We start from the raw sequence: 20,320 nt of genomic DNA on the forward strand, positions 1-20,320 counted from the left end.
AATATAATGTGTAAAGTAATTATTAAGTTTTACGTCCCCATACCCTGTGTGTAACGACATCAAGGTAAATTACCCTGGAGTTAGATATGGATTCACTATAAACCCAGTGTCTACGGATATGCGGATATATGCATTGGCCGTAGGCATCGCCTATGTGTGCTGTTCTACCGTTAACTGTGTGAATAACGACCCGGAGCCCGAGACTCCAGCTGAGGCTATCACATCGTAGGTCAAGAGTGTAACCATATAATTGCCACCTAGCGATGTAAAGGAACTGTCTGAGCAAGTTGATGAAGTAATTGAATCCAATGAAGAAGATGAAAGTTCAGATGATAAGGACAGGGAAACCCCTGTAGAAGAGGTATGTATCCATGAGTAATGTACACATTTTACAGAAACCACGCAAGTTTGAACGATTATACAAAAATGCACTGAATGAGGTTGGTTCTCAGTAGTAGTTCTAACTCTTCCAGGCCATGGAAGAGGGGAAGGAGGAGTACAAGAAGTTTGAACGCAGTGCCATAGAGGATTTAGGTACGTGACTTTCAGTGAACATAACATTCCCTAGACATTGTTGAGATAGCATCAGAGCATTTGAAACGTTACTGGTACACCGGTCAGTGTAGAAGAAACTATAATAGGCCATGTCCTAATGGGTGGTTACTTGACAACGAAGCTTCTATTTGCGTTGCACCCGTGGATTACCAAGGTCCTTGTGAGAAGAGGAAGGATTTCAGCTATATGGATGAGCCTGCAAGGATCCAATACGCCATCAGATGCCACGTCAGCTGGCCGTGTGTCAATGACCCTCCCATAGATGAGAGTGCTACATGTCCTTTGGAGTGGACCAAGTTAACTGGGACCGTTTGCATCGCACCTGCCAGTTACGACGGTATATGCCCGCCTATCGCATCTTTCCATGGTTACAGTATCAAGGAAAAAATGGAATATGAACGTCTATGCAACCTGAAGTGGCCTAGACGCATATCACAGAGTGACCTTTTGGTAAAGTCCAAAAGGCCACATATGGGTGCTACTCAGCATCCAAGCTCTATGAGCGGTGCCATTGACGAAACTGGTACCATGGTACCTCTATAATTAAATATTGTTGCGATATGTCTTAAGGACTCCACATGGTTACACTTCAGTTTCCTCGGGGGTCTCTTGAGTCTCAAACTCCGCAGGCAGCTCGTAATTCTCTATGAAGTTCAAGTCAGCCTCCGTCATCTGTGCGTTGTCCAGCAATAACTGCCGCAGCTTGCGCTGGCGCCTTACACTCATTGATTCCCCTAATATGTGTCATATAAACCTGAACCACATACCCGGCAGCATGGTGAATATGGAGTACCCAGTGACTAGCAATATAAGTATATTAGTAATGAAGCTCCCGGGATCATCCTTGTAGCTTACAAACCACTTCCCCCTTTTATAGGGTCCCACTTTAAGGTTAACCCTGGGCTGGGCTCCTATAACTCGACTTTTCCATTCAATGAACTCCTTGTCTTGCTCGATTGACCCCGAGTCTTGTTTACCAGATTGCGTTGAAAAACGCCTGGAAGGCAACCATATTCCAGTGATGTGTCCATAACATGGGTTACAAGATCCATTTAGAGAGAGCTTTGTCCTGGAATCGTTCATTCCATGGTAGATGTGACTATTGTCACGCGCAATATGGAGTGATGGATTCAGAGATTCAAGATTGCGTAGATCCACTGTCTTTGGTTCAGATGGTGTACTACGTGATTCAGGATTACTGAATCTATATACATGTCTTGTTACTACTGGGCTTTGGTAGTAGGAATTTATTAACGATGAAACAGTATGTCCTCGGACTCTAGACATACCGCTTATTAGCGGTGACACTAAACGCATTTTATATGAAATATATGTAGTACATACAGAAAGTATCTGGACTACACATGATTAATACCTGGTGGTCATCCCCCATCTATGTGTTATCCCTTGTATAACCCGGAACGAGTACACACTGGGCATATAATTCTGAAATAGGACTTGTTGGTATAATGGAGGACCAGGTGGAAACCAATATCGAACCCGTTGATCTTGGAGAGTCTAACAGGGAGCACTCCCCAAACGTTAAGCTACTGTTCGATAATTGCAAAGATGGGATACACATGATAAAGGATTACGCGTTGTTAGGGACACTTGGAGTGGGTTCCTTTGGCAAGGTTAAACGTAGGTTAAGGTGTGTATGTTTCATAAATATTAGTTGCCATCCACTGTGAAACCGGCCAGAAGGTAGCAATCAAGATCATCCACAAGGACCATAACATGTCAACGGCGTGTTTAAGTCGATTAGGACGAGAAATTCGTGCAATGTCGAATTTGCGGCACCCAAATGTAATTTATGTCTACGAAGTTATTGATACGCCTTCGACGCTGTTCATTGTTATGGAATATGTCGATGGTAGGTTTGCTTGAATGGAACCTAGATAGTTCAGGACGTGAGCTTTTCGACTACATATCGCAACATGTGAGGATGACGGAGACCCAAGTAATCCATTTGATGCGGCAGCTACTGGCAGCAGTAGACTTCTGCCACAGCAAGATGGTAAGCACAGTGTAAAGTAATATATACCCTAAAGGTATGCCACCGTGATATTAAGCCAGAGAATATCATATTGGATAAAGATATGAATTTAAAATTAGGTGATTTTGGACTGTCGAATTTCCTGAGGTATGTTGCAATGTTGTTGTACCCATTTCGCAGGGAGGGTGAATGCCTACGTACACCATGCGGGTCCCCAAACTATGCGTCGCCAGAGGTTATTTGCGGTAAAAGCTATTCCGGTCCGGAAATTGACATTTGGTCCTGCGGAATTGTTTTGTACGTCCTCTTGTGTGAATGCCTCCCGTTTGATAACGACGAAATGTCTGTTTTGTTCCTAACCATCAAGCAAGGGAAGTTCCACTTACCAAGCCATTTATCCAAAGATGCAAGGTGGCTCTTGCAGCGCATGTTAGATGTAAATCCAGCCTCCAGGATTACCATGCGCGAGTTGCTGTAAGTTTGTTACACTGTGTTTCACTGCCATCAGGTCACACCCTTGGTTCATTGGGTGTAACTACGATCATGTCAGCCTAAACACTGAAGCGTATATCAATGGCTTCAGCGATCCACAACTTGTTTTCCCAGGTGTTCTGGGTACTTCCCGAGGTGGCTTTGGAGTAGTACCAATGGAGAAACCGCATGACAAGGATACGGATACAGCTAAATTGGTGTCGTTGCGGTGCAACTCATTCATACCAAGGTGGTCTATTGGGATCCCCGGGTTCACTTCCGAACTGCAATGTATAAAATTGGTAGGTGACGTGTTTATGCATCCATATTCTATAGGTAACCACCACGTTGCAGGATATGGGCTACAAGTGGCTCTTTGTACCCTGCTTTAGGATATACTGCAGAAGGGATATTGAGCCCTCAAAAGGAATCCCACCCACATACTTAATGCAGATTTATAAAATGAAGTACAGATTCCATATACTCGACATACACATAGGCTCCGGAGCCCTGATGCCGGCATTTGACGAGGGCATCCGCATTAGAGAAGCGATTAAGCATAACTTACAATTGGCAACACTGTGATCACGTAGCATTGCCTTGTAGGCATAATGTAATCACACTTAATAGGGCACATAATCACCGAAAACAGGAGACCTTATTCAGTAATATAAAAGACGATTTAACATTTAGTTACTGCGATGGCGCTGGTTACTAGTACTAGAATGCTCCCGGGGACGCTTCTTTCGATCTGTTATCTTGATGTTCAAGTCAACCTTAGGGGGATTAGAGAAACCAAATGATTTGGCTACTCTGATTAGATCCAGCGAGTGGACGTTGAAAATGTCCTTCAGGCTGTGTGACAGGTAGGCCTGAAGATATGATCTATAGGCCTCCCTGGAAGCACGGTTGAGGTAAAAGTTCTTCTCCACGAGCTTCTCTAGCTGCACCTGGACTTTAGCGATTTTGTTGAGCTCGAATTCATACTTGCTGAGTGGTACCTTCAGCTCCTTAAGGTAGTGCAGGAACCCAAGTTCCTCCGGCATAAGGAACATTATAGCACGCCCTTCTCCATCAGCACCCCTGGCAGTCCTTCCAACACGGTGAATGTAATCACGCGGGTCAGATGGTGGATCATATTGTACAATCCAGTCAACCTGTAGGATATATGAACCATTGATATTACCCACCTTTGGAATGTCCCAACCCCTAGCTGCTACGTCGGTACACAGTAGTATACCAGTCTACAGAATGATTTATCAGGACTACAACAACCCACCTTGGCATTGCAAAATGAGTAGTATGCACTAGAGCGCTTGTTTTGCTGCTTCTTGCCGTAGATCGACTTAACTGCAATGTCAATATAATTCAATAGTGCATCGTGGAATTTAACCGAGTTGCCACTACTGAAGAAGACCATAATCTTTTTATCCAGGTGGCGCTTAAGGAATGAAAAGAGTAACATAAAGCGATTCTCCGCCTCGCATACGACATATCCCTGCTCAAGGGTAGCAACCGTAGCTACATCCTTGGAACATGCCTGTAGTCATTAGAGCAACATACTGTACACATACCTGGACAAATACGGGATTGGTCATGGATAACCGCACCATGTCCTCCACCTTTGATGTGTGAGTAGCGGAAAATAGACATGTCTGACGTTTTTTGGGTAACAACTTGATAATCTGGTTCATTTCCTCCTCGAAACCTATCTCTAGAATGCGATCTGCTTCATCTATAATCAGGACCAATAGATTTTTATATAGGAATCCCTTCGTATTCTGCATATGGTCCAGTAAACGACCTGGTGTAGCGATTAGGATATTGATGCCGCGACTGAGTCGCTCAGCCTCACCCCTGCGATTAGTACCACCCATGACCAAGCCTATGGTCTGAGGTAAATATTTTAGCACATCCTTAGCAACGGCAAAAGTTTGCTCACTCAGTTCACGAGTGGGTGATATGATTAAACCGCCAGTACCATTCCTCGGCATGAACTTGACTTGGAACAGTACCTCCGCGAGTGGTACTAAAAATGCCAGGGTCTTACCGGAACCTGTAGCGAAGTGTATTAACCATTTGCTAGACACGTTGTTCTACACAATATACTAATTACATACCTGTATGAGCCTTCCCTAAAACATCCTTGCCTTGTAGCAGATGTGGAATGCATTTGGCCTGTATCTCAGTAGTACGCTCAAAGTTAAGCTCAGTCAAACCATTTATCAAGGGTTCTGATAAATCTAAGTCCTTGAAATATATATCAGTGAAATAGTCACGCTTTTTAGGAGTTAAATGTGTAGAATTGGTGGTATCTGGACTGGAAGTAGCCTTGCTTTCGGGCTCTTCCTCAACAACCTCCGTATCCTTGTCCACCTTAGCCATGGTATGGAACTTGAATTTTATAAGCACCTAATGACTCAATTCAGTGCCCTTCAACACTAGACACCTTACTATCCCACTGTGTAAACGATAAATTGGCACCTTCTGTACGTCAAAAACCACGGTGATATATATCAATCCGATGTGTAGCTATTACATCCACGACGTTGGTTACGACAACAAAAAGTACGTAAAAAATCTTTGGATCCGTTATAACAACGTCTGTAACCTGGATGTCGACACATTAAGTGTTGTTGGTTGTTGCGCGACGGTAGAAGTGGTCTAAGGTCAATACGATGGGGGACCATTTGGAGTGTAATTACAACTATCTCTACTTCACAACGGCTATTATACTACTCTCATCACTTAAACTGTTGTACTACATAGACAATAAAGAAGATGTGCTCATGGCGTCGCTATGATGAGCGCGCTTCACGTAGGAGTTACCATGAAGACAGCTATGACAGTGGATATCCTCGTGAATCAAGCAGGGATTATGGATCGCAGTATCGATATAATGATGATAACACCAGAAATCGATCTGGTGATCAAGATCGCTTTGCAGATTATCAACTACCGCGTGATTCCCCTTTAGATAGACCACATTACAATAATAAACGTCGAGCTCAGTATGATAGACCTGACCACGATAGTCGTGGGTACCACTCTGCAGGGGATTGGCGTAGGGAATCAACTGGTCGCGGACCAAGGGAATACAACCGTCGAAGAGAGGAGTACACCTACCGTGATTATGACAGAAGCAGATCGAGGGAGCCCGATGAATATTCGGGGAACCATACTGAGTATCAGCATAATAAAACTAGGACTGGAGGTGATACAAGTTATGTAACTACAGAACTGAAGTCTGTCCAAAGGGAAGATACTGAGCATAAAAGAGCTGAACTAAAGTCTCAAGATCATTCCAGTGAAGCTGCAAACGCTCACAAATCAAGAGGTATCTTGCCATATCTCATTCCACTAAAATGTCACAGACTCTCGAGTTAAGAATGAAGAACCCGTTGAGTTTGATTACAAGAATAAAGAAGCTGTTGAGCATCTAAATAGACTAATGGAATACGAGCGGGAAAATGTTAATACCCGTGAGACACGAAACCAGAGTGCTGAGAGTCCTGTAGAAGAACCTATAAAGAAAACAGAATGGTATATGCAACCACGATACCAGAAACAGAAACCATGGAAAATGGATGAAACTAATTCATACCAAAGAAAAGATAGATATCGCCATTCAAGTGATAACGAGGTCGAAGAGCGAGAAAATAGTGCTACGGTATTAGTGCGTAACCTGGCCACGACTGTATCGGTTGACGACGTAGACAATGTCGTTTCAGGGCTGTGTATAGAGCGTGGCACTTCCGCGCCGAATAATGTCACACTGCGCACTACGGAGGGCCATTATGGGCCCGTTGGAGAATCGAGTATACTGAAATCTATCGGTATAGGGCCTGCCGTAGAGCGTTATGCCGTGGTGACCTTCCCATCACCTGAAAACGCAGCGCGGTTTATGGAATGCGTATCAAGTAGGAAGTTAACAATAAACAACGAGGAGTACTACGTGGAATATGATACCCTCGAAGTTAATTCCGATGTTAAGACCATAGAGTCCAGTTTGACCTATGAGGATTACCAGGAATATGATGCTATATTAAAGCGAAGGCAGTCGGCCCATGATTGGATATGCCCAGTATGCAGATTTATTAATTATGCAAGGCGATCGCAGTGCTTCACATGTGAGTCGGAGCGACCACCCGACGAGGTTTTGCAGAAGCAGAAGCTGCTAGTGGATATATCGTCAACTGACAAGACATTGCCTATCCATACCAACGTCTCGGATGTATCCTCCTGGGTAGTACTTAAGGGCATACCACTGGATGCCGATCCTGCTGCGCTACTGCTTCAGGTTTGCACTGCGGTACCACAGGGGCGCAGCACATTTACAACGGTGTACCTATATTATAGACACACAACACAAATCTGTGCGCGGGTTTATGTTCTTCCACTTTGACTCCGTATCACCAGTGACTGCCTTCCAGGAGTCCCTAGGAAATGCCTGCTGCTCGATACTGCCTTTCCAGGGATCTTACCTGCGACTAGAGCCTGTGAAATCACTTGAAAAGCAGATAGCGGATAATCTAATGAAGAATTTGAAAACTAATACCCTTCGGGTTATCTATGAGTACGACAGTGAGACTTATGCAGTTAACCTAGTAACTGAGTTCACTGCACCAAATAAAACGGGTAACAAAGAAACTAAAACATGCAAGATAAGAACTAGTAATGTCAGTGCCCTGGAGCAGATATGTCAATCGTCAAGCATGCCCCCTGGAGCCAGGAAGTACCTGGACTCGTGGCAAGAGAAGGTTATACTATCCCCAGGAGGAAAGCCTGATGCCTCTAGGATGTATTTTGATGAGGTGTCAGGATACCTGTACGATGGAGTCCTTGGGATATACTTCGACGCCAATACGAATAACTACATATCAGTACGTAGCGAACGCTACCATTGGGACGATACGCTGCAGGCACTGGTGTTGTCGGATAAAGGAATATTAAAACCAGAACCAGATAGTACACAGCAAGGATCTCAGCTCCAGGGGTTGCTGGCAGCGGCGCTCAAAGCAGCGCAGATGACCAATAAGAAAGTTGGAGATACTGCCGATGGTAAGGAGGCTACCAAATCAGTTATGGAACCAAGTGTAGTTACCACTAATGCGCCACCGAAACCGCGCATTGACATTGCGCAAACATTTGACCTCGGTAATCAATCTGATGATGAATGTGACATGGAGCTAGAAGACAACGATAAAGTGGATGACAAAATGGCACAGCCAGTACTTACTCCAACAAAGATCGATGTGCGAAGTGTTATAGTGTGCCTACAGTGTCTCAGGGTATTCAACGACCAGACTCGACTCGAGTTGCATGAACGCAGGTCGCGTTACCACCAGGTGTTAATGGACACCTAGTATCACACATATATTGTATCGTATAATCCTGGTATGTATATAAAGTGTGATTCTATATGATGTGTATAATGTAATACCCTGTCCCATGGATAGCTTCAATGCCAGAGGCGTTGCGACGCCAGCGTCTAAAGATGCAGTGTCTAATGTCGAAAATGCACTTGTAATAGTGATTGATCTTACACCAACTGCATGGTCAGGGTCACCTAATAAAGGTGAAGTTAAATTGCAGTTGCCATCGCTATTCAACCTACTGCATAGATTTATTAAAACCTATGCCTTTATGTCATCCAGCAATAGGTGCTGTATTATCGGAACACATGCATCAGGGACGTAAGTGAGGATGTAGTATTACTCATGTTTACAGTCGCATTTTGTATGAGGGTATACCTAACGTCGACTGGCTGCCATCATGCTTTGTGCGTCGAGATTCAGCAGAAAGCAAGTCAGATGCATGTACCCTGGGTGTATGGAATGCTATGTTAGATTTCATAGGCACATGGTCATCAAAAGGTGACCCACAACTGACAACAGCCTTGTCAATGGGTCTGCTGTGTAGGTTGTTCATTGGTACACTATAATACATAGATCTCAACCGACTCCAACAGACTTCTAGTGGCCTGGGACGCCGGATTATCTTTATCGATACTTCCGAAACCAATGCCTACCAATCGCAGTACATCGCTTTGATGAATGTTGCCTTTACCGCTCTAAAGTCGGTAGGTTACACTAGACCACAATGAATATGCACAGGGCATTACCATTAACACTTGCGCCCTTAAACGATCGACGGTAAGTTGTGCAATATTGCATTAGAAGTGCTACAGAGGATTCTCGAGCAGTTGTGTGACGTCACAAACGCCAAGTATATCAACCTGTCAAAGGTTCTGGAAAAGGAAGATAGTAACCTGAACCACGAGCAGTGCATCCTACAACTACTGATGGTAAGCGTGGAAGTATATATACCTAATTACACTATAAATTTTTAAACATTGAAACAGTTTTGGTTCCTGCCTTCAGTGGATATATCAGAACAGCTGTCAACACAACTGCCGTTCGATTTCAGCAATAGAGCAGTATGTTACTGCCATTACAGAACAGTGGACATTGCATTCCTATGCCCATGCTGCTTTGCCGGTTAGTTCGATGCAAAACCTACCAGATACACCGCAGTGCATTGCTCCGAAAAAGACGATAAAGGAAGGTATCGAGTATTCTGCCTGGTGTGCAAGTAGGTCTATTCCAGCGCGTATAGATATAACGCAGCTCACGGCTGTCAAGGCCATTAGTCAAGAATAAGTCGGCAACAGACGCCGACCTCTCGACATATTGACATCGATTAAATCTATACATCACCAGTAAAAGGCAATACCAAACGCTTGCCGTACCACTTAGACTTAGCAAAGTAGTAGAAGAAATCAGCGTACAACATAGTTTGTACAATACCAGCAACCCAGCAAATGCCACAAATGTATGGAGGTGTCTCAGCCAAATAGCGATATACCCAATTCAAAAGATATAGAGCACGATATAAACCCATAGTAGCCACATAGTGGGAAGTGATGTTCTCCACCTCACGTTGCTGATAAAGCATAGTCAACTGCGGCAATATGGCAACACTCTCCAACCAAATAGAAAAAGTCCATGTTATATCCAAAAATGTGTACCGGCTGGTAGTAAACATAGTCAATAGGATGACGGGTGCCAAAAGGTACTTCTCATAAGGAAAGCGATCAATCTTGCGGTTGTAAGTCTGAGAGATAGGTGGACAGAACCGAATTAGATATATAGTATAAGCCGTAGTCAACAAGAATAACAACTTCATAACAGTATTGTAAAGACTGATGTAGTAAACAAATAAATCGAGGTACCGGAAAGCAAAAACGAGGAAGTAAAGCTCCTGCATCCGGCATGATATACCTAAACAGTTCTTAGACAACTTCAACTTAAGGATGAGAATTACCAAACTCGCAAGGTGACAGAAGTCACCCGCAAGACGAAATGCGTTCATAGACATCGCGCCTACATAAACGGAATACTAGAAATAAACAAGAAGGACGCTCCTCAAGATGAAGAGGTCGAGTATCCCGCGAAAGGATGGAAATAAAACCTGTATACGTAACCACGAAAATTGCTTAAATAGCCCTGGATTCTTTCACAGAGCCTTTTCGCACACGTAACGACGAGGCGCTGCTAACTGCTGGCGAACGCTTGGTGTGGTCACTTTCGTCACGACCCCCATGAAAGGGGCACACTGTTGAGAGCAATATTACTCAACACCGTTCCCCAAAATACGCGCTCTATGATGGTAACGATACACATTACTGGGCTTTTGGACGGCAGCAATGTTACGTACGGAATGTCTCACTTAGCAGGTCATAAAGTGTGTGCCATGGATGTACAGCGGTGGTATTTTCCAAGGAGCCTCTATATAAAGTAACTCTAGTAATATCACCTAGAGGTTATAACATAACCGAAACTATGCTCTATTGCTTGGTAGTCCCATGTGTGTCCACGATGCCATCACTGTCCATGTGGAATCACATTGGTACCTTAAGGGACTAATGTCATAAATACACCGGAACATTATGTCAACGTGTATGCGATGTTTTGCGCTAGCTATTTCAAGGAGTTTACATCAAAGCACGACGGTTAAACATTTCATCGATAAATTCCAGTACCGGTACGCTGAACCACGGTACGGGATATATGCCTGAAGGGTATATATAACGTGAAGTACACTTACCTGACAGAAATGTGGAGTATCCACCACTATTAGACAAGTAATGGACGATGTTAGGGTTCTTTATGACGTCAAATATGTCAACATCTTCGTGGCCGAATACTGAATTGTCCAGTGATGATAGCAGTAATGTTGGCACGGATATAGTCTCGAAGTTACGACGTATGTTTACCGCGTTGTTGATATACTCACGATTTATCAATTCACCTATATAACGGCATATACGCCCGTCCTGAGATCGATTGGTGCCACTGTTGAGTATCCTCCGCATGCTTTTATGTAAATGGCCATGACCCAGTCGCAAATCCATGTCAACTTTCTTGTTCACTAGATTGTACTTCGGCTCACCGGATATAGTCTCTATACGGTTGCGGCCGTCATGACCCACGTTGCTGTAAACATAGCGTAGCGTCATTAAGGCACATAGTTTAAAGCCGGGACTAGTCCTTGCACCAAATCGATTGAACACATGATTGCCATAGTTAACATACTCACGAGAACCACGTTTAGTCATCTCACGATGTGAATTGCGATACTCACGGTGGAGACAGAGCAATAACTCATCAATGCTGTGACCACGGAAATAACGTCTGAAGCCATCAGTAGTCGAGGCAATAGTGTGCCAAAAACGTTGCGATATGGAACGACTATACAATCTCCTAGTGTAGTGGCAGCACTTGTAACGTTGACATATCTTACTACGCTTGTCCCGACGCTTTGTACAGTGGACCTCACGGATCATGGCAATCAAGTGGTCCCGCAAAGTGTCATGACAATAACGAACGTAGCAGCTGGAATTAGGAACATCGCGTGTAGGGCCGTTTTTGTAATATACATTGCCACGGGTGCATAAATTTAAATTGATACATACCACTGAAGAGATTCGCTTCGTGTCGAAGACAGTCTCTACGGGAGTTGGAGGAGGATATACCATAGTAGTCTCGTAAGTGCATTCCTCAGATTCCTCGGGAACGTGAAAGTGGTCGTCCTTAGGCTGAACTATGATGTTACCACCAGATGAACGTGGAGCAATCTTATGACCAGGCGTCATGTTAATCTCACGCATAACCTTGTTAAGGTACATAAACGGCTCGTAATTAGCATCGTTCATACTAGGAACTGGCGGGATAACTTTAGTAACCTTAGTTGTGGTACGTTCTGCCTTATTTCCATGCTGCTGTAACGGCTTCTTCTCGTTTAAAACTTTCACAGCACGGGACCTTAACATGGAATCGCTACGACTGGAGTTGTCGTCAGTATCTGTGGATTCGTTCTTATCATCAGTACGTGACGATACACGACGACCCGGAAATATTGCATTGCGCTGTATATCATTCAAACTGCTAGTTGAGCTGTCCAGAGAAGTGAGCAACGACTTGTTGGCACAACCTAGTGCCAGGTACTCCATCAATACGTTGCCGCCGTATCCCACACCAACGCAACTTAAGGGTAAGTTAGGATAACGGACCCCAATGTGTTTCAATGCGTGGTCAAGGTCCAAGCGGACGTCACTATATAGAGTTATAGGGAAACTGCGTAATCCAGGCCATGAAGGAAATGCTTCACCAGCCATACCCAAATTAACATTCAAATGAACTTGGACACATGCGAAACCCTGTTCCAAGGCATCGTTAATAAAGTACCGAACTGTAGGTATGCTAGCGGGAACTGAATTGAGACCTAAAGAGTTATCCAGAAACGTTGATTCGCAACCACCGCAACGATGATCGTCAATATCCACTGTGATTACTCCACACCGGCAGTTAAAGTCCTGATTGCATATACTGTATGCTACATTGAGGTCGCCAACTATAGCAATTACACCACGTAGGATCTTACGAGGTAGAGGGTCAGTGTTAATGAACTTCGGCTCCGTAGTGGGATTTGGCCTCGGACTTGGTTCGTCGGTTACTTCCTTGTCTAGAGCCGATTTAACCACTCGGATGTCGCTGTCAATATCCACAAACTTGCGACTCACGAGATTGCAAATGTCACTTATGCGGTTTGCAGGTGGCTTGTCGCCGTTGGTAGCCGGAACACGTGATTTAGATGGCTGGGAGTCCTCAGGGAGTTGCGATTTAGTAAGACCAAACCGCTCCTTAGGTGGATTAACGTTTTCATCACGGTACTTGCCACATTTGGGACAATATGAACCCAACCATTTGGGAAGGTAATAATCCAAAACAACAAGTGAGCCGTTATTACCTTCAACGAATTCACGGATTGTTACCCTAGCCTGACCGCGAAATAAATGTCGATATAAAAATGAATTCAATATCCATAAAACAGATTTTCCGTAGATATTCTTTAACCTAGAACATATGTCAGTACCGGCAGTCGATGCCGATATTAATACGTAGTTGTAACAGCGTAACAGTTTACAAAATGTGTTCAAATACAACCATTGCAATTTTGCAGGAAATAGATATATAGTAGGCCGGTAAGTCCTGCCAACAGTGTGAAATTGATTCAAATAAGGTGATAGTTCATCACCAGTGTAGTAAGGACAGACTAATGCCACGTAAAATAGCTCATAGTAAAGCAATACCCATAAAATAATAGCACCTAAAGTAGCTATTAAGAACTCATGGGTAAGTAAACGACAGAAGTAACGAATAGCACGTAAACTAGGAAATACAGTCCACACCTTACTCAACTCAAAAGGTAAATGAAGACGGATCAATATTAACTTAGGGGACCACATTAACCAGGAACTACGCAACATATTGACATCATTGATAAGATATAAGTATTTAAATCTTGATGTGTAACTTTTATAACAACATCAGTTGTGCCGTACCTTGACGTTGTGCGGCAACTTTCCCAAACATTTTACCCAGATAGATCACAGCAAATCGCCTTCGAATATATATACCAGAGAATCTATATATGAAATAGCATCTTATCTACTTTACACCCATTAAGGATTTAGGTACACATCAATATTCAACATGTGGTAGGTGTAATGAAACACAGAACTGTAATGCATTCCTTTGTGAACCATATTCTAGACATCACCAGAGTTGTTATACCTGTTTGGTTTACATTCTGTGTTTTGTGATTCCATAGAATGGCTTGTAATTCCAGGATTCTACTCTCCTGGTTACTGCGATGATGTGTCTATAACCCTGACTGACCTATACCATGCAAACCGCTTACTCAGTACAGGCAATATATCAGCGGAGGATCGGGTACAACAACAGTGCCACCAATGACCTCAAAGTATGATGATAAAGTGCCACCACCACCAGCTGGTGGTGCCTTTGTACCACCGCCAAGTAAGTTTGGTGGATGATTCTTTATCCTTTTAGGAGCGCCACGAGGTGTTAAGTTGAGTGCCAACAAGAATGAGGAGTTCAAAGGTTTCTCAGCACCTCCAAAGGTCACAGGTATGGACCCAATCTGATAATTCAAATGATGCAGACTACAGTAATGCAGATTATTCAGCATATACGTAGGTTTCAATGGGTATGCTACATTACCATTAGACTCTCTGAAACATATGACGATACCACATCAAAAGGACATGGATTCCTGAATAATATATTATCAAACCCTAGAGCACGCAACTGCTGGGCAAGTGTGAAAATGGGATTCAAAATGGTATGTTTATGTATGCCAGAGTAACTATACGCAGGGAGGTGCCGTGGGTGGTATTTTCGGTGGAATCACCGGTGTATACACCTCTATGAGACACAGAAACCTAATGGTACTGCCAATATCAGTTATCGGAGGAGCTATCAGCTTCGGCTTCTTTCTAGGATGTGGTATGGTAGTACGCTGCTAAGACTACCATACTTGGGGCCTCATGTGACTATATAAAAGCTAATATGCATAAAAAACCTATTGGTTAATGAAAATGTTACGATATCATATCGAGTGGCCTGACTCAACAGCCTTGGCAGCTGCTTCATCAGTCAACTTAGATAGTATCTCAGCAACGCGAGACTCCGAAACCATCTCAACTGTAGGCTCGCCGTCGCCATTAGGACCGCGCCATAACATACCAACCTCAATCTTGTCAGCTTTTGGCATAGTAGAGTCCATAGATTTAGTAAGCACCTTAACGGCCAAATATAAGGCCTCATCAAGGTTCATACCTTCCTTCCACTCCTGACGTAACATGGATTGAGCTGGCTGACTGTTGTGACCTATGGCAGTAGCCTTCCAACCAGAATAGTTACCAGAGGGATCAGTGTGATAAAGCTGAAAACCTAAATGACTGTCCCAACCAGCAAATAAAAAGCTAACGCCAAATGGACGTAAACCACCAAATTGAGTGTAACTCTGCTTCAAATTACATATCTGTACAACATGCTGCTCAACATCCTGAGGCTCGCCGTAAGCGTACCTGTGCCTCTGAGCATACAGCTTGCAAGTGTTTATCAATACAGTGGCATCAGCAGTCAAACCAGCAACAGCACAAAACATGTGAGAATCCAACTTGTACAACTTCTCATTTATCTTACCAGGGTCTAGTAGTGGAGTACTGATTGGTTTATCAGCAGCCAATACTACACCGAGGTCACACAACAAACCAACAGTCAAATTCGCATTGTTAATGGCCTCTAATGCGTACTCCACCTGATACAAACGACCCTCCTGAGAAAAGGTAGTAGTCTTAGTATCGTAACGACGCGACATTATAGAATATAGCTCACTAGTATACCTCAAATAACGTATTAACCCCTAACGTGCATACCAATTATAGCACGTCTAAAATGTAGCCCGGCCAGCGATATTAGCTGGTACCAGACCAAATGCGATCAGAGCATTTATACACTCAAGGTTGCACTGTAAAAATATTACGTAACCACAAACACACTGAAAACATAAGTCACGTCTAGGGACTACACCCCCCCAACGCGTCAATAGGATTATGGACTCATTACATTAAACTTAAACAAGATGAGTTACGATCGCGCTATTACTGTATTTAGCCCTGATGGGCACTTGATGCAAGTGGAGTATGCCATGGAAACGGTAAAGAAGGGCGGTTGTGTAGTTGGCGTCAAGGGTGTAGATAATGTAGTCCTAGCAGCTGAACGCAAGACTACAACCAAATTGCAAATTCCAAGGTAATGGCGATTCCAGATATCCACAAACATGCTGCAGAAGCTCCAAAAAAATATTACAGCTAGATGATAATATGGCAGTAGCCTTCGCAGGACTTAACGCAGACGCAAGAGTACTCATCAATAAGGTAACTGTTTAGATACTTAACACACAAAACATACAGACAAGACTTGAATGTCAGAGGTATCGTCTAAACGCTGACGAGGTGGCGTCAGTGGGATATATTGCAAAGTACATCGCAAGACTCCAACAGGTAGACAGTATGTGCTAGACATCAAATATTTGCAGAAATACACACATAGAGGCGGAGTACGCTTATTCGGAGTGGCGCTGCTAATAATTGGATATGACTCCAATGGCAAACCTGGTCTATACCAAACTGAGCCCTCGGGAATACATTCCTCGTGGAAGGCACAGTCTATCGGAAGAGGGTCAAAGGTTAGTTGCAGCAACGCATTATAACACTTGGACAGAGCGCGCAAGAGTTTTTAGAGATCAATTATAAAGAGGGTATGAACGTGGAAGAAAGCGTAACGCTATCCATCAAGGCACTCGTAGAGGTCATGGAAGTGTCAGCCAAGAACATAGAAGTTGCGATACTAGGACCAACGGGATTGCAAATACTCGATGAAGAGGCAATTTCACATGTTCTCAAGAATATTAACGAAGCTAAAGCTGCTCAGTGATTACGTCTTTTCTATCACTACTTGGTGTCTCAACTGATATTGGTTGGACATGCATTAAGCCGCTTTCGTGAACTCATCAACAGCAAACTAACGCTCCATATAATGTAATAAGTACGTAATTACGTGGTTAGTTAACAATGCTCTGTGAGCAACGGGTGCTGCACAAATAGAGATATTGTTGTCATCAATAACATGCCCTAGTTATTCTATAGCTTTGTGAACCTTTGCATCGGTCTATCAAGTACTAATGCATGAATCACACGTAAACTGAACACAGAACCTAATAATGACACGCAATATTATTAAGCGTGTTGATCAACCGGAAGAATTTTATCACTGATGTAGAACCGATATCAGTTGTCCAGCTTTGTCATAAAGAGTATCTTACTTAGAAAACATTAATCTATAAATTAGGCGATGATTGACCGTCCTGAATACCTAGACGCAGCTTCTCAATGTGCTGCATCAAAGTGTTGTACAGGGCACATGAATTTACTATCAGCTGCGCGTTTTGAGCACGTAGCAGACGCACCTCAGCCTCTAGAGCCTCTATACGCTGACTGCAGGTATGTGAAGTACAAATCACACCCTCGTCACACACCGTGTCTACTACCAACTCAGGCAGCGAGGATGCATCGATATCGCCGTAAAGCTCCTTCTCTATATCCGATAGACACAATTCCTCACTTGACTTCTTCTCTATGCCGATATCGGATACAGAAACAGCAGAATCTAAGCAACGCGGTCCTGCCGACACACAATCAAAGTGCTCCGCCAACTCACAAATAGATACAGAATGAACTAAATCTATACCAATATTAAGGTTGTCCGCCATAAGAAGCTTAGTGAATACGAGCTTTACGAGAACGCGATTTGGGCTTGCGCTTTTGCCGCACATTGTCCTTCTTCATGCGCTTGTCAACGACCTTGGTCACCTTACGAGCACCCTTGCCACCACTAGGAGCCGTAGATGCAGCTCCGCCACGACGAGATACCACATAAACCTTCTCACGCTTGTTGGCAGCAGTGTTCTGAACCTTGCGAAGAAGCTTCTTGGCAGTCTTGGCACTACCGGTATCACTGTTCTGCAACGCCTCAACACGAGGTAATACACTCTTGAGTTTACGCTGAACACGCATCTTTCGACGGCCACGAGCTTCAAGAACCTTACGAATTGGACGGTTCTTTAGTTCATACAGCTTGGCCCTGTAACGCTTCATCAGCTCCTTGGTAACAGGTAACTCGTAGTTACTGTGCTTCTTCTCATCGTCTTCAAACCAACTCGGTAAATCACCGTCATCAAAAGTACGCCTGTTGTATGCACCGTCAATAAGCGCCATGCGAGTACTCTTGTTTATCAATAACGATCCCATGGCCTGGACCTCAGCGATAGTCTCCTTGTTACGAGTAAGCTCTAACTCAACCTCGTCACGAACACGCTCAACAGCGTCAGCATCAGAAACTGCAGGAACCACAGTAAAAGTGGGTTCCTTCTTATTCTTCTTGTCATTAGGGGTTTCACGAGTCTTGCGCTTGCGCGCAGTCTCACGAGGCATGTCGTGGAATACATCCTGGTCAAACCACCGGTCAACCATAGCATCATCAGCCGATTGGGTCTTGTCATTGGTGGTATTGTCCAATGTAACAGCCTGTGGTACAGGCTCTGTAACTTCCGGTTCCTCATCACTTGATTCCTCTTCATCTGATTCCTGCATTTCCTGCTGAGCCTTTAAGCGAGCTTCATATTGCATACTGTCCAGAAGTGATGATAACTCAGCTCCCCGCTCCTGGTAAACACGCTGACGACGTGTGAGTTTCTTAGCAACCTTGGGCTGACGGTCGTCAGCTAACTTTGACATCTCGTGCTGCACCTCTAGGTCAACTTCCATCTGAGCTACCCGGTCATCCTCGTCATCAGTCTCGAATTGAAGTTCCATGGAATCCGTGTCCGAATAATCACTCGCGTTATCATTGCCAGCGTAAAGGAAGTCGTCACCCGCTTTAGAAGAACTGTCAGATTCATTATCCTCATCCAATATCTCGTCAATGTCATGACCACGCAATGTACTCAAACGGAATAGTTCGGGATCTGCATCTATACTAATAGAAGCACTGCCAGCCAAGGCCTTCTTGTGTTTCATCATTTCACGACGTTGCTTACGTTCGGTACGACGTAAATCTTTACGTACACGGTCAAGAGCCGCAATCTGCTCACGATTCAGTGCCTCTTCCTCCGGTTCAGCATCTGCATCCACTGGAGTAACAGTATCAACCACATGCTTTTCAGGCTTTGACACCGGAAAGAATTCCTTGTGTAACTTTTGACGCCATTTTAATAAACGCTGTAAATCAGAACGACCAGCAACCTTAAGATCAGAGCATAGTAAACGAATCTCTTCAGTAGTTAGCGAATGCGATTCCACCTTCTGCAATAATTCGGCTTCATTATCAATACCCGATGCCTTAGATCCCAGTCTAAATACAAAACGATTAGAGGAAACCAGCATCTCGGCAGGGTTGGAACTAGTCAAAAACTCGATAATGCTGTACTCACGGAAGTCGTCACCTTCCTCGTAACCTTCCTTGTTTACCTTCTTAACCTGACGTAATAACTCCGATAACGAGCTTGGTTTAGTCGACTCTTCAGGTTCATCCGCTGGAGCACCACCCTGTGAAATGAATACATTCTCGCAGTTGAATATCTTGGGGTCTAATGACTTCAGAGTACGGAAACCAATACAAACTGCAAAAATCTCAGCTGATACATTACGACTACTAGATGGCTTCGTCACTTTGACACGATCGAAACATTTGCCCAAAGTCCAGATCAATGAATTGTAATCAGCAGATCTAATTACAAATTAGAATAATAATGTACAACATACCTAAAGATCTTAGTAACGAATATACCACCCTTACGAAGGACATTTGACGCTAACTTAGCGGCCTCAATGACTAATACATTCTGGTTAAAAGCGTCCAGGTTCCAGTTGGCACCGACATTAGGAGCGCCATCATGAAGAACCACGTCAACCTCAGCACCGCGAAGCTGCTGGTTTATCAAATTACGACATCGCTGGGTTCTAATGTCAGCCTGTATAGTAACAACACCCTTAATGGGACGAATAGGTACCAAGTCGACACCAATTATGATACTCGATACCGGTAAGTGCTTAGAAGCTACTTGTAACCAACCACCAGGAGCAGCACACAAATCAACAAGAACACTGCATATTATATACTATAAATAACTCAACATACTTGCAATTCTCAAAAATGTTGAACTTCTTGGCTAACTGAATTATCTTAAAAGCAGACCTCGCACGGTAACCCTGCTCCTTGGCAAGATAATAGTACTTATCCTGACGCTCCTTCCCATGCTTAGTACGACTTTTCATTGTCTCAAATGTTTTGGAAACTATATGGAATA

The 20,320-nt window shown here is 43.8% G+C and overlaps 12 protein-coding genes across 13 annotated transcripts; 6 read left to right on the forward strand and 6 right to left on the reverse strand.

Annotated features, from left to right (window-relative positions):
• Positions 1–88: 88 nt before the first annotated feature.
• BBOV_III009100 (uncharacterized protein) lies at positions 89–1,113 on the forward strand. The gene is made up of 5 exons (XM_001611985.2): positions 89–225; positions 262–361; positions 396–440; positions 474–534; positions 569–1,113. The coding sequence occupies exons 1-5, from the start codon at positions 119–121 to the stop codon at positions 1,096–1,098; spliced, it is 843 nt and encodes a 280-aa protein (XP_001612035.1). The 5' UTR covers positions 89–118; the 3' UTR covers positions 1,099–1,113.
• Positions 1,108–1,901, reverse strand: BBOV_III009110 (putative integral membrane protein). Of its 2 annotated transcripts, XM_051767333.1 has the most exons (3): positions 1,551–1,659; positions 1,323–1,523; positions 1,108–1,289 (listed from the first exon to the last, which is right to left on the reverse strand). In XM_051767333.1, exons 1-3 carry the CDS (start codon positions 1,636–1,638, stop codon positions 1,138–1,140), a joined length of 441 nt encoding a protein of 146 aa, XP_051623520.1. In that variant the 5' UTR covers positions 1,639–1,659; the 3' UTR covers positions 1,108–1,137. The 2 variants fall into 2 exon arrangements, with proteins under 2 accessions (XP_051623520.1, XP_001612036.2); XM_001611986.2 differs by having other exon boundaries at positions 1,323–1,901.
• A 101-nt stretch (positions 1,902–2,002) lies between these two features.
• On the forward strand, positions 2,003–3,613 carry BBOV_III009120 (protein kinase domain containing protein). The gene is made up of 7 exons (XM_001611987.2): positions 2,003–2,196; positions 2,231–2,428; positions 2,463–2,572; positions 2,607–2,698; positions 2,732–3,025; positions 3,060–3,324; positions 3,359–3,613. The coding sequence occupies exons 1-7, from the start codon at positions 2,025–2,027 to the stop codon at positions 3,605–3,607; spliced, it is 1,380 nt and encodes a 459-aa protein (XP_001612037.2). The 5' UTR covers positions 2,003–2,024; the 3' UTR covers positions 3,608–3,613.
• Positions 3,614–3,692: 79 nt separating this feature from the next.
• Positions 3,693–5,654, reverse strand: BBOV_III009130 (DEAD/DEAH box helicase family protein). The gene is made up of 5 exons (XM_001611988.2): positions 5,143–5,654; positions 4,597–5,078; positions 4,302–4,562; positions 4,213–4,266; positions 3,693–4,179 (listed from the first exon to the last, which is right to left on the reverse strand). The coding sequence occupies exons 1-5, from the start codon at positions 5,405–5,407 to the stop codon at positions 3,712–3,714; spliced, it is 1,530 nt and encodes a 509-aa protein (XP_001612038.1). The 5' UTR covers positions 5,408–5,654; the 3' UTR covers positions 3,693–3,711.
• A 130-nt stretch (positions 5,655–5,784) lies between these two features.
• On the forward strand, positions 5,785–8,445 carry BBOV_III009140 (Zn-finger in Ran binding protein and others family protein). The gene is made up of 3 exons (XM_001611989.2): positions 5,785–6,359; positions 6,397–7,364; positions 7,456–8,445. Exons 1-3 carry the CDS (start codon positions 5,804–5,806, stop codon positions 8,386–8,388), a joined length of 2,457 nt encoding a protein of 818 aa, XP_001612039.1. The 5' UTR covers positions 5,785–5,803; the 3' UTR covers positions 8,389–8,445.
• A 22-nt stretch (positions 8,446–8,467) lies between these two features.
• On the forward strand, positions 8,468–9,723 carry BBOV_III009150 (Transcription factor Tfb4 family protein). Its single transcript, XM_051767081.1, has 8 exons — positions 8,468–8,718; positions 8,753–8,940; positions 8,974–9,104; positions 9,139–9,177; positions 9,213–9,329; positions 9,387–9,522; positions 9,559–9,616; positions 9,652–9,723. The coding sequence occupies exons 1-8, from the start codon at positions 8,474–8,476 to the stop codon at positions 9,716–9,718; spliced, it is 981 nt and encodes a 326-aa protein (XP_051623521.1). The 5' UTR covers positions 8,468–8,473; the 3' UTR covers positions 9,719–9,723.
• On the reverse strand, positions 9,382–10,584 carry BBOV_III009160 (putative ER lumen protein-retaining receptor). The gene has a single exon (XM_001611991.2). The coding sequence runs from the start codon at positions 10,400–10,402 to the stop codon at positions 9,731–9,733; it is 672 nt and encodes a 223-aa protein (XP_001612041.1). The 5' UTR covers positions 10,403–10,584; the 3' UTR covers positions 9,382–9,730.
• A 401-nt stretch (positions 10,585–10,985) lies between these two features.
• BBOV_III009170 (putative integral membrane protein) lies at positions 10,986–13,881 on the reverse strand. The gene is made up of 2 exons (XM_051767084.1): positions 11,132–13,881; positions 10,986–11,098 (listed from the first exon to the last, which is right to left on the reverse strand). Exons 1-2 carry the CDS (start codon positions 13,851–13,853, stop codon positions 11,019–11,021), a joined length of 2,802 nt encoding a protein of 933 aa, XP_051623522.1. The 5' UTR covers positions 13,854–13,881; the 3' UTR covers positions 10,986–11,018.
• Positions 13,882–14,003: 122 nt separating this feature from the next.
• On the forward strand, positions 14,004–14,939 carry BBOV_III009180 (Reactive mitochondrial oxygen species modulator 1 family protein). Its single transcript, XM_051767261.1, has 6 exons — positions 14,004–14,084; positions 14,297–14,406; positions 14,440–14,517; positions 14,552–14,582; positions 14,617–14,731; positions 14,766–14,939. The coding sequence occupies exons 1-6, from the start codon at positions 14,080–14,082 to the stop codon at positions 14,913–14,915; spliced, it is 489 nt and encodes a 162-aa protein (XP_051623523.1). The 5' UTR covers positions 14,004–14,079; the 3' UTR covers positions 14,916–14,939.
• A 41-nt stretch (positions 14,940–14,980) lies between these two features.
• Positions 14,981–15,942, reverse strand: BBOV_III009190 (20S proteasome A-type and B-type family protein). The gene has a single exon (XM_001611994.2). The coding sequence runs from the start codon at positions 15,770–15,772 to the stop codon at positions 14,999–15,001; it is 774 nt and encodes a 257-aa protein (XP_001612044.1). The 5' UTR covers positions 15,773–15,942; the 3' UTR covers positions 14,981–14,998.
• Positions 15,943–16,030: 88 nt separating this feature from the next.
• Positions 16,031–17,001, forward strand: BBOV_III009200 (20S proteasome A-type and B-type family protein). Its single transcript, XM_001611995.1, has 5 exons — positions 16,031–16,206; positions 16,244–16,331; positions 16,368–16,457; positions 16,493–16,642; positions 16,678–17,001. The coding sequence occupies exons 1-5, from the start codon at positions 16,037–16,039 to the stop codon at positions 16,888–16,890; spliced, it is 711 nt and encodes a 236-aa protein (XP_001612045.1). The 5' UTR covers positions 16,031–16,036; the 3' UTR covers positions 16,891–17,001.
• A 272-nt stretch (positions 17,002–17,273) lies between these two features.
• BBOV_III009210 (ribosomal RNA large subunit methyltransferase J family protein) lies at positions 17,274–20,303 on the reverse strand. The gene is made up of 4 exons (XM_001611996.2): positions 20,152–20,303; positions 19,776–20,117; positions 17,744–19,740; positions 17,274–17,697 (listed from the first exon to the last, which is right to left on the reverse strand). The coding sequence occupies exons 1-4, from the start codon at positions 20,286–20,288 to the stop codon at positions 17,294–17,296; spliced, it is 2,880 nt and encodes a 959-aa protein (XP_001612046.1). The 5' UTR covers positions 20,289–20,303; the 3' UTR covers positions 17,274–17,293.
• Positions 20,304–20,320: the final 17 nt, after the last annotated feature.

Source organism: Babesia bovis, chromosome 3 (genome assembly GCF_000165395.2).
Source record: "Babesia bovis T2Bo chromosome 3, whole genome shotgun sequence".
Classification (NCBI taxonomy): domain Eukaryota; phylum Apicomplexa; class Aconoidasida; order Piroplasmida; family Babesiidae; genus Babesia; species Babesia bovis.